Raw genomic sequence first — 16,359 nt, 5'->3', positions numbered from 1 at the left:
GGGTTCTCTGCCATCAGGCGGTCCCTCGGTCGGCCGAATTCCTAAGTCTAGGTCCGGCGTCAGTTGTTGTCGCTTTCTTTCCTGACGTCAATGAGGCAGGGGTATACAAGACACAGCAGACGCCATTTTCTTCAGTCTTTTTTGCCGCGCGGTGCCCGAAGCAGTTCGAAAGTGCCGGTCGGCCAGCTCCTGAATTTACGAAAAATTGGAAACCGAAGTCTTCTTAAAAGCTAAGTACCCCATTGGGGAAACTTTTATTGCCTCTGACCGATGTCAGAAAAAGTTAACAATTGTATTTCTTGTGGGAAGCAAATACCGCATAAGGATTTCCATTCCCTCTGCATACCTTGTTTAGGCCCAGACCACAACGTCTCGGGCTGTCGCTTTTGCACTACTTTCAATAAACGCACTATTAAGCGTCAGGCGGAGTTCGCCCAACTCCTTTTTGGTAAAGCCTTTGATTATAAAATGTTGTCGGAGACTCCGACTACCGTTTTGTCCAAAAAACGAAAAGACAAGGACCGACACGCGAGGTCCGCGGTCTCCACTGACACCACTCCAAAACCGGCTACACGTGGTCCGGTTCTCAGCGAGACGCCTATGCAGTCCCAGACTACCGACGACACTTCTTTGGCGGTGTCTTCTGTAACCGAGACCGCAGGTACCTCGGCCCATACCCAGACTACAACCTCTGAAGCCACTGCGTGTTGAGCCTCCTAATGTGGACAGGTCCACTTCCACCCATGGTGTTTTTAGATCCTCATCTTCCTTTTCCATTAAGGCCTTTACTAAGTCCAAATCAGCCAGACACCCCAAGAGGCCTGTTGCACAGGGCCCATCTCCAGGCCCCATGCCTAAAAGGCAGATGCTTAAAATGGCTTAGGATTTAATTGCTCTTATCAGGGGTTCCCAACCCCCTCCAGACAAGAGACCCAGAGTGGAGGAAGATTCTCCCTCTTCTGATCAGGGCTCCATTTTTTCAGAACATTCTGATGTAGAGGAGCACTCTTACTCCCCTTTTGAAGATTCTGATGGAGCAGTCCATTCCTTCCATATCACCTCCAGAGAATTTTTCTTTTGGGGAAACCTTGCACACCTTGAGGGAACACTTCCATTGGGAAGGCCAAGACTTTTCTGATTCCAAGAAAAGACTTGGGGAATTTCTTTTGTTACCTCAACACAGACCTCTGGCGATACCTCCTGTCTTGGACATATTTGATGATTTTTATTCGGAGGCTTGCCTTAATCCGGATTCCCTGCCTCCTGCCCCAGTCAAGCCTGATAGGTACTACAGAGTTCCTAATTCCCACCAATTTCTTTACCAAAGCCATAATGCTGACCCTGAAACCATTTCTCAAGGCCCCAAGGGAATGAAGGCCTCTACTGCTAAGAATCCACTACCTTCCGAAAGAGAGTCAAGATCCTTAGATGGGGGAAAAAAGGTATATACCTCTGCCACCCTAGCTATGAGGGCCTTAAATTGTCAGTTTCATATGCTTAAATATCAGCAGTTTGTTATCACAATTAAGGGATAAAATGTCTCAACCTGAACAACCAGATTTGAAGGAGTTGCAGGATATGATGCACAGTGCAGAACAAGTGGGTAAACACCTTACAATGTGGCTTTGATGCCCTAGATGCCTCAAGTAGAGCTGCTGTTACAGGATCAGTCATTCGTAGACATGCCTGGCTTAGGGAACAAATCTTGCCTGATCATGTGAAAGCTAAACTACTAGATGCTCCTTTACAAAAGGATGTGCTATTTGGTACTAATGCTGAGGAGATACTACGGAAAATGGAAGAAAAAGCCAAATCTATGCAAACTGTCAAAGCTTTTCTACAGGTTCAACCACCTCATTTTAGCAGAAATTGGCCTGCTAAAAACTGGTCCTTTCCAGCCACGGACAAGCCCCAAAGAGGTAGATACAGGCGCACAAGGGGCAGAGGACAATCACAAGGATCATATAGAGGCAGGCAATGGCAAACTCCAGCACCAAGAGTTGGCGAATACAGTGCACGACAATACAGAAAACAAACCCAATGACTTCCTCCTTTCCATGCCAAGCAAGTCTCAGCTGGCAGCCCCCTTGGGAGGAAAGCTGGCATTATTTACAAGAAATTGGCATATTGTCACAACAGACAAATGGATCCTGGACGTTATAAACAGAGGCTACAGATTTCATTTTCACACTCTTCCAAAAATGAGAGGCATGCCAAACTTGCCACACAATCAAAGGGCAGAGGCACAACTACAAATTTCAAAGCTCAGAGACATGAAAGCTATTCAAGAGGTACCTACTCACGAACAAGGTCAAGGTTTTTATTCCAGGCTATTTCTGGTACCAAGGAAAGGAACCGACTGGAGACCCATTTTGGACTTATCCATCCTAAACACATTCTTACTGCACCAAAATTCAAGATGCTCACATTACAGCAGCTTCTTCCCATGCTGGGCAAGGAGTTTTGGCTGGTAACATTGGACCTCAAGGAGGCATACCTGCATGTCCCAATCAGACAAAGCTGCAGAAGATACCTCAGATTTCTTGCAGGTTCAATTCACTATCAATTCTCTGCATTGCCCTTTGGCTTATCTACTGCGCCCAGAGTATTCACGAAATGCCTGGCATCAGTAATTGCCTACTGCAGACTTCAAGGGATACAAATTTACCCTTATTTGGATGACTGTCTGATCCAAGCGGACAGCAAGCACATACTTCTGGAACATCTGGCTTGTGTAACACGGTTACCGAATTACCTGGGATACACAGTCAACAAAGAGAAATCCAGGCTAACACCATCTCAGAAAATAACTTTCCTGGGTGCCAACTTGGACACAAACACCCAGATGGCATATCTTGCGCCAGAAAAACAGGGGCAACTAACTCAGTACTTCAAAATACTAGCAAATTGTACCAGGCTTACTGCAAGGAAAATGCTGCAGGCTCTGGGCTTCATGGCATCTTGCATTCTTTTAATCCCATGTGCAAAGTTGCATATTAGGAAACTTCAATGGTACCTAAAAAAAACCTATGGCCTCAACACAGCCACAGTTTGGAAACAATACCAATAATTCCATGTTTGCAAAAGGAATTTCTATGGTGGGCCCAAGCATGTCAAACACAGGTCTCCCATTCTGCAAGCCTCAAGCAAATCAAGTCATCACAACAGACGCCTCAGATTATGCCTGGGGGGCGCACATGACAGACAGGTGCATTCAGGGCAAATGGTCCCTAAAGGAAAAGCACCTTCACATCAATCAGAAAGAAATGCTAGCAGTGATAAATGCAATTACAGCCTTCAAGGACCTCCTGCATCCAGGACAATTATTGATAAGAACAGACAACACCACAGTAATGTGGTACATAAAGAAACAAGGAGGAACACATTCATGCCCCCTGTGCAGATTAGCCATGACACTTTGGAACTTGGCTCTGGAATGGCAAATCGAACTTCAGGCACAGTACTTGCCAGGTTTGGAAAACACGCTGGCAGATAATCTAAGCAGAAATATGACAGATCCACACGAATGGAAGTTGCATCCTCAAGTGTTTACAAAGATAATCCAAGTGTGGGGGAAGCCAGACATAGATCTCTTCGCCTCCCACAGGAATCAATTGGAAAAGTTCTGTTCAAGGACCTTTCATCCAAAGGCCTGGAGAGTGGACACCCTTTCATTCAGTTGGACAGCATGGACAGTTTACGCTTTCCCACCTCTGCCTCTTCTGCCCAAGGTACTCTTGAAAGTGAGAGCAGACAGACCGAAGATGATACTGATTGCTCCAGACTGGCCAAGACAACACTGGTACCCACTCCTGAGGAGCTTAACATACTCCTCCCTGGTCCCTACCTCTAATGCCTCTTCTGCTGACTCAGCACAGCTACAAAACTCTTCACTGTCAGCTGAAAACACTCTATCTCGCTGCATGGAAAATTCCTTAACACCACAACAGACCCTACTCCCCAAAGAGGTGCAGGATGTCATTTTGGAGGCTAGAAGGCCATCTATTAGAAAGGCTTACTCCGCAAAATGGAAACGGTTTTGCTCTTGGAATGAGAAAAAGTCCAGGACCCTAGAAAACTGAATTTGCCTCGGGTATTACAGTATCTAGCTGAGCTGCTGAACAGTGGACTTTCATTTTCCTCCATAAAAATCCATGCCTCAGCCATTTCTGCAGAATTCAACACTGATCCACCCTTATTCTCTCACCCACTCTTAAGGCAGTTCCTCAGAGGGGCTAAGAATATAAGACCACCAAGGAAACAACCAATACCAGCCTGGGATCTTAATTACATTCTAGAAAAATTAACATTGCCTCCCTTTGAACCAGCTGCCTCAACAGATTTGCAATATTTGTCCTGGAAAACAGCCTTCCTTCTGGCCATTACCTCAGCTCGTAGGGTTTCGGAACTACAAGCCCTCATGGCTGTGCAGCCTTTTCTCATCTTCCATCAGGACAGGGTTTCCCTTTGAACCAACCCATCATTTATGCCTAAAGTGGTATCCAGGGTAGCTTTAAATCAAGCCATACACTTGCCTACCTTTTACCCCAATCCTCAAAACAAAGGGGAAAGGCTGCTACACTCCTTAGACATCCATAGACAGCTACGTTATTTGGACAGAACAAAGCCTTTCAGGAAATCAGACCCAACGTTTTGTGTCCTATGCTGTAGGAGCTCAAGGGAAGCCAGTTACCAGACGGTTTCAAAATGGATAGGCCACTGCATATGGTTTTGTTACTCCTATCATGGAAAATTTGTCCTTACAGGCATCAGATCCCACTCCACCAGGGCCACAGCTACCTCTACAGCCTTCCTCAGAGGAGTTCCTAACAAAGATATTTTGGAGGCAGCCACTTGGAGTTCTGTGCATACCTTCACAAAACAGTACCACCTGCCTTTATATTCCAAAACTAGAGCAGGCTTTGCCACTGCTGTGTTGCAGGGCATTCTGGCTCATCCCAGTTCCACCTAGTGCCTACCACCCTGTGCGTAGCTTTGGGACTCTACCTATCTGTGATTACTGCAGCTGTATGCATGATGAACATAGTACAGTTTTGTACCTACCATAAATGTAGATGTTAATACAGCTGCAGTACAGTTTTCCCTCCCTCCTTCCCCTCTTGGTAAAGGCCTAGGGCCTAACCCCTCTTCATACAACCTGATTGGGTTATCCTTCTATGGTATATTTGCTTGCAACTACTGATTTTTGATTATATTGCATTGCATGTATATAAATATAATTTATGTATTGCCTTCCTTCTGGGGGCACCTGACATCTGGGGCAAGAAAGACTGAAGAAAATGACATCGGCTGTGTCTTGTATACCCCTGCCTCATTGACGTCCGGAAAGAAAGCGACAACAACCGACGCCGGACCTAGACTTTGGAATTCGGCCGACTGAGGGACTGCCTGACGGCAGTGAACCCATCTGTGATTACTGCAGCTGTATTAGCACTCTAACATCTACATTTATGATAGGTACAAAACTGTACTTTCCCCTTGCTCGTACACTTGTCCAAGGGCAATCACCACGTTATCTCCCAGAGTGGACCTTGTCACACAGCACAGCAGGTCTCTAATCTTTCCACTGTGGCAAATTCTGCACCTTACCTGGGGCTGATAGGATTCTGATCCCATTTAGATACCTTTACAGTGAGGACCTGCTCAATGTCCTGCAGAAGGCCATGAAACCAAGTACTAGAAAATCTCCAAGTGGAAACTGTTCACTGTTTGTCATAACACAGTTGGATCCACTTCTCAGCGAACCCCCCTCTAGTGCTTTCTTTTGTGTGAGCTGTTGCAGACTGGACTGGCTTATTTATCTATCAAAGCCCATCTGTCTGCTGTTGCAGCTTCCCTGCCTCTGGACCCCCCATTAGCATCCAGACTCCCTTGCAAACATCTTCAAAGGAGTACTGCACCTTAGCCCCCCCCCCAGGAAACCTACCCCCCTTTGCCTTGGGACCTCAACTGCGTGCTTGAAGCTTACACTACCTCCCTTTGAGCCACCAGACAAAGCCTCATTAATGCATTGTACTTGGAAAACTGTTCTATTAGTGGCCCTAACCTCCGCCAGGAGAGTGTCCAAACTCAAGGCTCTCATAGCTACTCCCTTCCTAGTTTTCCACAAGGACAGTGTTACCCTCAGGACAAACCCGTCCTTCATGCCCAAGGTAGTCAGTGACATGTCCCTTAATCAGGCCATACATTTACCAGTTTTTTTCCCAAACCCACAAGGAGACAGAGAGTGGTGCATTCTCTGGATGTTCACAGGCAAATCTGATTCTAGGTCTATCAGACTGGCTGATCAACTTTTTGTAACCTTTCACCCCAGAGCTCTGGGGAAGGCAGTGACCAAGCAGACTATTTCTACTTGAATCTCCAAGGCCATTACCTTCTGCTACCAATTCCATGGTAAGTCCCTGCAGGGTACAGTTAAAGGTGATTCCACAAGAGCAATAGCATCTTCAGGGGTATTCTTTAAGGGTCTGGATACCTCTTCTATCCTGGAAGCTGCTACTTGGTCCTCGGTCCACACTTTCATCAAGTACTACAAACTTGACATCTCCAGATCCAGGGCAGGGTTCGCCAGGGATATCCTTCATGGATTCCTTGAGTCTGCCTCTAGACCACCACCCCAACCTCGGTGAGCTTTGGCACTTGCCCATATGCAGAATACTGCAACATGGGAATAGAAGGACGTAGAAAAGTTATGTAAAATCTTACCATAACCGTAGATGTCCTCCTCTTCCGTGTTTCAGTTTTCCTTCCCCTCTTGTCAGTTAATTACTTCCCTTTCTGGGTGGCAATGATAAAGCATTGCCTTTACAGGACTGGCTCCAACTTGGGCTTCTGTTCCGAGGGTTGGTGCGTGCCAACGTCACCTTTTATGGCCCATGAACTCTAGTCCACGTCCGACATCTCGCGCACCACAGAGACTGAAAGCTTTGGATACTTGCCATACATATGTGAGAACATGGAAGAGGGACATGTATGGTTATGGGTAAGATTTTACACAACTTTTCTTTGTCCATGTATTATGGAGAAAGTGCAAGTCTGGAGGCATGAATGACCTGAAAATGGCATCCAGTTGATGACCCTCCACTTCAGCAGATATCCTTTTATATAATGTTATGATATTAGAACTGTGAGGGAAGGTGAAATCTGGTTTTCAGGCCAGCCTTGGACATCAGTAGGGCAGGAGGTTTCCTTTATGGTAAGTTGTAGTACATCTCTACTTTCATATTCCTGCACTTATGAAATGACATTGCTTCTTTACTCTTAAACCTCTGCTCAGTGACAAGTCCCCTGGTTTAGAGTCTGGCTTGGTAGTTAAGTGTTGTACTGTGTGTGAAAACTAGTAAATAAAAACACTGCAACTCCGCAGACACAAGAGAAGTGAAAAGACAAGCCGTTCACACCAGGTACTTGGCATATTTGCAATTTAAGCAAAACTCTTTTGTCTTGCTAGTTTCAGACTTCAGAAGTGTGTGAGAGCTGATCTTCCTTTTGCTGTGGAGAATCCTGCTATTTTCATAAGTGGGGAGAGGTGACCAGCTCATTTTGGGGTAAAATGTTAATTTCTGAACATTTTACAAGTGTTGTAAATGGTATTACACAAATTTCTAGTATTTGAACATATAACTTTTCAGTTATGATGCTCACACAGTAATTTGGTGCGTATTCTTGTACATGCACACTAGAAGGGCATCTTACAGAAAAATAAATTAGTCTTAAAAATGTGTACCTACTGTGTGTGATTGTGTAGCCTTCCTTATAAATGCTACTTTCCTGGAGATCTCACTAACTTTCTCACTTTGCAGGGTGAAGTGATGAATTTGCTCATGTTTCTCTCCACATGGAATGGGAAGGTTCCCCAGCCTGCTATTCTGAAACCTCGTGCACTGTGGACAGGAAAACAGATCTTTTCTCTCATCATCCCTGGCCACATCAACTGTATACGAACACACAGCACTCATCCTGATGAGGAGGACAGTGGGCCTTACAAACACATATCACCTGGAGATACAAAGGTAAAATTCTATACATTAAAAGTGATTTAAGGTTGCATGTAGTACCCATCCTGTTAACCCCCCCAATCCCTGTTTTGTACCTAGGTTTTTTTTTTGGTGGGTTAGTATTTCCACAGTTTGTCACTTGTGTTCATTTAGTGTCACTCTGCTTTACTGTAGCAGATCAGGAATTAAAGGTTAATTGGAAATCTAACAAGACATGCTGATTAAGTATATCCCTAACCATATGCACAGAGCTTTCAGCTGCAGCAGGTCCTTCAGCTTGGTAGGCAGTTGAATTAAGTAGGAACTTGTGTTCATTTTGCCATAAATATCTACACGAGTCAGATGTGTATCTGCAGCACTTTAACAACTTACCACTAATTGTAATTTTTTCCAATCCTGAATAGTCTCAAGTCTCATTGGGCTAGACATGCTAATATGATCTTGTATTCTTTGAAAAACTGTTTGCCCATATTCTGAGGGCTCAGCTGATGAAATTGCAGTGCCATAGTTTCCCCTCAGATGACTGTCCTAATCCTAAAGTAGTTGACTTCATTTGGTCATCAACCTGTAGGTAGTCCAATCTGAGATGGCCGGTTCACTAGTACCTGATCCGAGCTCCAAGCTCCTCCCCTTACCCATTATGCACCTCTTTCTTCTTCCTTCTCTCAGATCTCGTTTGCCACTGAAAAGCATAGCATCGTGGTCGCTGAGCTCCAGGCTTATTGTTTGGCAAGTGTCATTTTTGTGTAGGTTCCCCTTTTAATCTCCCCTACCTCATGTTGTGCGTAGTGTTTTAAAAAAAAAAAAAAAAAAAAACTGTGTAGATCTTTTGTGGTGGTTCATTCGATAAGCAGGTGTGTGCATCATCACAGGCATGGCAGATGCTCCTAAGCCTGTCTTCAGGAAGTGCGCAGTCTGGCCGCAAGCTCTCTCCAGCTGATGGTCACACTGTGTGTGGTGTGCTTAGGTGCACCACATTTACTAACTTCCCGCTCTATTTGTGTGGGCTTTAACCTGAGGGCCCTCAGACAGGAGGGCTAAGTTAGTTATAAAGGGTCTCCCACCAGCTTCTGGGATGGCCGTCCCCACTACTACCAACTCTGCCGAGTCTGTGGTGGCTACTGCTTCATCCCATTCCCAGGCCCGTGGGACTTAACCTCACGTTTCCAGGCCTGCAGAGGGGGATAAACCTAAGAATGACAAGCCGAGGAAGAGGTCACCGGACTGTTCTGCTCCGGCAGGTCCTCCTCCCAAGATTGACTCCTCAGAGGCATAGTACCCCCAGCTCCATTCACACAGATTTTCTCTGGAGCCAGAGGAGTCTAGACTACACTCTAGTGCTTCCCACCACCAGCACTCCAGGCCAGCATCAGTGGCATCTTCGCGCTCTACGTGCAGTTTTAAGTGAGGCTGAAATGGATAAAATGATGTGGAAATTTATACGCACCCAGATCCAGTTGGGAATTTTGCCAGCCTCTCTCTCCCTCTGGAGCAGGGGGGTTTGCATCCATTTTTAACACCCATTGCTCCTTCTCCGATCCAACTTATGGTTTCAGAGCCCTTGGATCAGAGAGGTCTCTGGGTCAGGGGGTCTGTGCCGCATGTACCTAGTACCTCAACACTGGCCATTGCCTTGAGTGTGTGACATCTGACTAGTTCGGATCAGAGCTCTCTCAGCCGTAGCCTTGGGGTTGGATCAGAGGGGGTTCTGGAGTGCAGTCTCTTCCTTGGCATCTTTTCTCTGGGGGGCTCTGCTCCTACTCCCTCGTTGGACCCGAGGAGAGCGGCCCAGTCTTTGGTATCCCCAGGAGCTCGCTCTCCTTCGGCGTTCATAGTGGAGAGGGTCCTCGAATGGGTCGAGGCCCCTGAGCATTTCCTCTTCGGAGCTGCACCCAGGGCCGAGGAAGACTGGGTGGAATCTGATCATTTTGTCCTCTTTGGGACAGCCTGTGCCCGATTTGCCCCAGGTAGCTCCCATCAGAACACAACAGATGGATTGCGAGTCCTCCTCAGAGTTCCACAGAGGAGGTTGCCTGCAAACGGTCATGCAAAAGGAGGCACCTGGCTACCTCTCCAGAGTCCCTCACAGATGACAGACTTGAAGGGGAAGGCTCCCCCGGACTACGTTTCCTTGGGGGACATCATGGAACTCTGTCAAAGGGCGGGGGTCCGCCCAAAAGCCAACCCCCGACGAGGCTGTGTTCCTGGAGGCTTTTGGCACTTGCCCATCTACTTCCTGGGGGTGTCCTCACATGGATCCACTTGTGGACCTCATTACATCTCTGGTGTGAAAGGAGCCGGACACCGTGGATCCTATTCCTAGATGTCCAGATAAGGTCCTTAGCCCCCCCCCCCCCACAGGGCTAGCTGGAGTAAGGGGTCCCCAGTAGACGCGATGGTGGTGGCAGCCACCACAAAGAGCTTGCTCAGGAGTGCTCCACAGTCCATCCTTTGGGCCGAGAGTCAAGGACTATGGACCGCCTAGGGAATCTGGTCTATGCTTCAGCTACCTTTTCTATAAAGGCACTGAGTTATTTTGCCACGTTAGAATTCAGCGGGCTCTAGTCAAGGAGGTAGCAGAGTCACCCTCCGGAGTTCATGTCGCCGGAGAAGAAACGGGACTTTGCGTGGATGGCCACTCTAAAACAGGTCTCCAATACGTTCATGTGCCTCTGTTCTTATGCTACAGAAGGAGCAGCAAGGGCAGGTGGCTCTGGCATTGCCATGAGGCGACGCACCTCCCTCTGGCTATGGCAGTTCTCCAAACCCTTCAGGGCATCCTTTGCCAACACCCATTATGATGGTTCTTCCCTGTTTGGGAAGTCTGTGTGCGATACTCTGGTCCAGAGTGAAAGGGACAGGAAGACTGTCTGCTACTCCACCCCCTCAAAGATCCTTTTCAAGGAGTCAGTGAGGGACGAAGATGTGGTTCCGAAAATCTCATTACTCCTGGGACACTCGGGACTTGTCGTCCCCTAGAGCAGAGTGGGTGTGATAGACGCCTGCCTAGAGGCAGTCCCAGGAATTTCGGGTTTCTAACCTTTCTCGGACAGGCCCACGCAGTAGCCCTGAGAGGTTGCCCAACTGCTGTTCTCTAGAGGTAGTTGGGGGTAGTCTCTCATTGCACCTGACTGGGAGTCCATTACAACAGACCGTTGGGTGCCACAAATTCTATCCAGAGGGGTACTCCATCCCTTTCTTAGTCACCTCTTCCCCCAAGACGCCTCCCAGATGTCCCACCCATGCAAAGGGAGGTGGCAGCTCTTGAAATAGACCAGCTGCTAAAGAAGCGAGTCTTCCAACCTGCCCCCCCCCCCACAGCTCAGTCCTGATTGGGTATCTATTCCAGGTCCTTTTTGGTGCCAAAGAAAACGGGGGACTTAACCAATTCTGAATCTTTCCGACCTAAACCTGATAGCTGCCAATGAAAAATTCCGGATTGTCACTCTGCAGTCCATCCTGCCTTATCTGCAGGAGAACGTTTGGATGTGCTCGATAGATCTCCAGGATGCATACTATCATATAAAGATGAACAGATGCTCCAGGAGGTTTCTTCACTTTCAGATAGGGGCCAATCATTACCAGTTTCAAGCTCTTCCCTTCGGTTTCACCACAGCCCCCCAGGGTGTTCACTAAGATCTTGGCAGTTGTAGTGGCTCACCTGAGGCTTCAGGAAATTCAGGTCTTTCTGTACCTAGACGATTGGTTCCTCACTGTGCCCCCACCAAACGTCTACTCTTGCAAGCCAGAGACCACTTTTTAACATTAACAAATTATCTGGAAATTATGATCAACACAGCCAAATCATTTCTATCCCTGGTCCAGACCCTAGAGTTTATAGGGGCCCAGTTAGATGCCACCCAAATGAGGGTTTCTCATCCCAGAGCGGAACTTGTGTCTTAGTTTCCCAAGTCCTCCAGTCAAGTCTTTCGGCTGAGATGGTATTACGGGCTCTAGGTTCCATGGCAGCCACCATCACTCTTTGTGTACGTCCTACATATGCAGGTGCTACAGTGGACGCTAGCAGTTCAGTGGTCCTTGCTAGACCTTCCCTTAGACCATCCAATATGTATTTCCACAGCTTGCAGGGAGTCTCTTTGCTAGTGGGTCCTCTCCCTGGACCTAGTCAAGGGATGCCCATTTCTTGCAACTTCCCCAAAGACCACTGTGATCATGGACACATTCCAGTTTGGGGGGGGAGGGGGCATTGTTTGAGAAGGACAGTCCAAGGCACGTGGTCCCTGAACGAGACCAAACTGCATATCTGTATTCTAGAGATGAGGGCGGTCCTTTTGGCGTTGCAGGCCCTTCATGCCTTTCTTCCTCTGGGGATTATTGCAATCCAGTCAGACATGTCTGTAGTCTGGTACATCACCAAACAAGGAGAAACCAGGTTTTATCCCCTTTGTCACGAAGCCATGAGAGTGTGGGAATGGGTGATTTCCACCAGCCGGTTTCTGCTGGCAACACACATTCCGGGACGGTCCAGCATACTAGCAGACAAACAGCAGGACTGTTCTGATGCCTTATGAGTGGGCTTTGAGCCCTTCTGTAGTGGAGCCGATGTCCTTCAAGGATGCATCTGCAGTCATCACATATGGGTTGTCCTGCCTCAGGCAGCCCTTCGGTCGGCCGGGTTCCAAAGTCTGGGTCCGGCGTCGGCTGATGTCACCCCCTCCCCGACATCAGAGCGCCTGGGGTATAAGAGTCAGCTGACGCCATCTTCCTCAGTCTTTCTTGCCGCGTGGTGCCCGACGCAGAAGCAGTTCGCAAGTGCCGGTCGGCCAACTCCTGTAATTCAGCTAAACCGAAGATTTCAAAAGCTAAGTACCCCGTTGGGGACTCTTTCTTGCCTCAGCCGATGTCAGATAAAGTTAATAATTGCTTAACTTGTGGGAAACAAATACCTCCTAAGGATTTCCACCCTTACTGCCTCCCCTGCCTAGGCCCAGACCATGACGTCTCGGCCTGTTCAGCCTGTGCTTCCTTCAACCGACGCACTCTTGGATGTCGGGCGGAGTTTGCAGAGGAATTTTTTGGGGCTAGTTTTGCTTACAATATGCCGTCGGAGACTCCGACTTCACATTTAACTAAGAAACGGAAGGACAAGGACCGACACACGCGGGCCGCGGTTTCGGCTGAAACCACGGCCAGGCCTACCACGAGTGTCTCTGTCTCAGCTGAAACAGAGTCCTTGGTACTTCCGACCACCGAAACCGTACAACCGACAACCTCGGCCCCGGAGGCCCCTATTGTATCGGTTATTGAATCTCCATTAGATACTGGTGTCCTGGAACCTTCCGACACCATTCCTCTAGACAAAACTACACCAGCACGTGGTGCAGCCAGGCCTCCTGCATCCATGTCCATAAAGGCATTCTTTAGGGCTAAAGCTGCTAAACACTCGATCTTTGCCTCCCAGGGTTATCCCTCAGGGACCCACTACAGGTTCAGATCCTTAGTCTAGCAGAGGACCTCATTTCATTAATTAGGGGCTCACAGCCTCATCCGGACAGGGGCTGTCAACCTCCTACAGAAAAAAGGCCCAGGGTTGAGCCCTCTGATGGCTCTACTCTCTCTGACTACCAGGAGGAGGCTTTTCCGGCCTACGAGGATTCTGATGCTGAGGAATCTATCCCTTCGGCCTCCCCTCCTGAAGAGCTGTCCTTTGGGGAAACTCTGCACACTGAGAGAGCATTTCCAATGGCAGGGCCAGGAATTTTCTGATTCCAGGAAGAGATTAAGGACCTTCTTGCATTTACCTCAGCATAGACCTTTGGCTATTCCTCCTGTTTTGAATGTCATTGATGATGTGTACTCTGAGTCTAGCACAAACCCTGACTCTCTCCCTCCGGCTCCTGCCAAACCCAATAGGTACTATAGGGTCCCGAAATCACATCTTTTCCTTTACAAGGCCCATTCTGCTGATCCAGAAACTATTTCCCAGGGCCCTATAGGGGTTTCAGCTGCCACTACAAAAAATCCACTCCCCTCTGAAAGGGAGTCCAGGGCTTTAGAGCGATGGGGTAAAAAAGTGTATACTTCTGCTACCCTTTCTATGAGGGCTTTAAATTGTCAATTTCATATGATTCAGTACCAAGAGTATTTGTTAGATGAATTGCATAAAAAACGGTCTTCACCTGAACCCCTAGATCGCAAATCACTTCAGGATCTGGTACATAACTCCCAACAGGTTAGCAACCATTTCTTGCAGTGTGGGTATGATGCATTGGAAACTTCATGTAGGTCAGCTATGACAGATGCAGTCATACGGTAGGTATGCTTGGCTCAAGGAACAATCTCTGCCAGACCATGTTAAAGCTAAGCTTCTTGATGCTCCACTGGAAAAGCAAAAGTTATTTGGTTCCACTGCTCAGGAGGTCTTAAAGAAATTTGAAGAAAAGGCAAAATCTGTACAAACAGTAAAAGATGTTATGCAAGTTCAACCACCAAGATTCAGCAGAAATTGGCCTTCCAAGAATTGGTCCTTTCCGGACACAGAGATTTCAGAGAGGCAAGAACAGGCGTGCCAGAGGTAGAGGGCAAGCTAGAGGCTCCTACAGAGGACGTTAATGGCAGTCTCCCAACCAGAGAGGTAGTGCAGGGCCTACTACTGCTGCACAAGGACAGAACCAATGACTTTACTTTGACACCGCCAACCAGGGCTCAATTGGAAGCACCTTTGGGCGGAAAGCTTTCCTTATTCTCAGAAAATTGGCACAGTATTACAAGGGACAAATGGACACTACAAATAATAGACACAGGATACAGGTTCCATTTCCACACATTACCAAAAAAAAAAGGCACGCCAGACCTGCCACCAAATCAAAGGGCAGAGGCTTTGAAACAAATCTCCAATTTAGTGCAAATGAAAGCTATAGAAAAGGTTCCTCTCTCAGAACAAGGCCAAGGATTTTACTCCAGACTATTCCTTGTTCCAAGAAAAGAAAAGCAATGGAGGCCTATTCTCGACTTGTCTGCACTGAATACTTACCTCATTGTGCCAAAATTCAAAATGCTGACTACAGCAACTTTCCCATGCTGGGCAAGGGGTCTTGGCTGGTAACTCTGGACCTCAAGGAGGCATACCTGCATGTCCCTATCAGACAGAGTTGCAGAAGACACCTACGATTTCTTGCAGGTTCAGAGCATTATCAATTCTCAGCATTGCCCTTTGGCTTATCTGCTGCACCCAGAGTATTCACGAAATGCCTGGCATCAGTAATTGCGCATTGCAGACTTCAGGGGATGCAAATATACCCATATCTGGACGACTGCCTTATACAAGCGGACAGCCAACGATTTTTGGCAAAACACTTGAATTATGCCATCCACCTACTTCAGGCCTTGGGATATACAGTCAACATTCGCAAGTCAAGACTTGTTCCATCCCAAAGAATAACTTTTCTGGGTGCGAATCTAGACGCAACCACCTAAATGGCTTACCTCACTGAAGAACAGTCAACTACCGGATTACTTCAAAAATCTTTCAAGACAAACTCAGCTGACTGTAAGGAAAATCCTGCAGGCCCTGGGTTACATGGCTTCTTGCATTCTTCTGATTCCACAAGCAAGGCTACATATGAGGAAACTACAATGATACCTAAATAGTTTGTGGACTCAGCACAGTCACAGCTTGGAAACTTTGATACCACTCATCCCATGCCTTCAAAGGGAATTTCTGTGGTGGGCTCAAGCAAGCCAGTCAAACAGGGGTCTGCCCTTCAGCAAACCAATAACCAGCCAAACCATTACAACGGACGCTTCAGACCACGGATGGGGAGCGCACATGGAGGGAAGGTGCATCCAAGGACTATGGTCAATAAAGAGCTACGCATGCACATAAACCAAAAGGAAATGCTGACAGTGATACATGCAATCGAGGCCTTCAAGCTATTTCTACATCAAGGCCACCTGCTAACAAGGACAGACAACACCACAGTTATGTGGTACATAAACAAGCAAGGAGGCACCCATTCCTACCCTCTTTGCAGACTGGCAATGAATCTATGGGAACTTTCCTTGGCACTCAATATAGAGCTGCAATCTCAATTTGTGCCAGGAAAGGACAATATACTGGCGGACACCTTAAGCAGAAACATCATGGATGCACACGAATGGATGCTGCACCCAGACATCTTCCTGCAGATAACACAGTCATGGGGGAGGCCGGACATAGACCTCATTGCCTCCCCGCACAATCATCAGCTGAGGAAGTTCTGCCCAAGGACATACCACCCACAAGCATGGAAAGTGGACGCCCTCTCTTTCAGCTGGAGAACTCGAGCAGTGTATGCATTCCCACCTCCTCCATTAATGACCAAGGTCTTGCTGAAGATCA

The 16,359-nt window shown here is 47.5% G+C and overlaps 1 protein-coding gene across 1 annotated transcript in view; it reads left to right on the top strand.

Annotated features, from left to right (window-relative positions):
- The window catches only part of POLR2A (RNA polymerase II subunit A), a gene marked incomplete in the record, with an annotated part of 2,048,627 nt that overhangs the window by 633,174 nt on the left and 1,399,094 nt on the right, over positions 1-16,359 (top strand). The window contains 1 exon segment of the mRNA XM_044077036.1: positions 7,824-8,033. Within this exon segment, the coding sequence (XP_043932971.1) occupies positions 7,824-8,033 (210 nt within the window).

The sequence above is a fragment of the Protopterus annectens genome, chromosome 7.part0 (assembly GCF_019279795.1).
Source record: "Protopterus annectens isolate FY-2018-M chromosome 7.part0, PAN1.0, whole genome shotgun sequence".
NCBI lineage: Eukaryota > Metazoa > Chordata > Ceratodontiformes > Protopteridae > Protopterus > Protopterus annectens.
The sequence above is the reverse complement of the archived record's forward strand: the minus strand, read 5'-3'. Positions and strand labels throughout refer to the sequence as shown.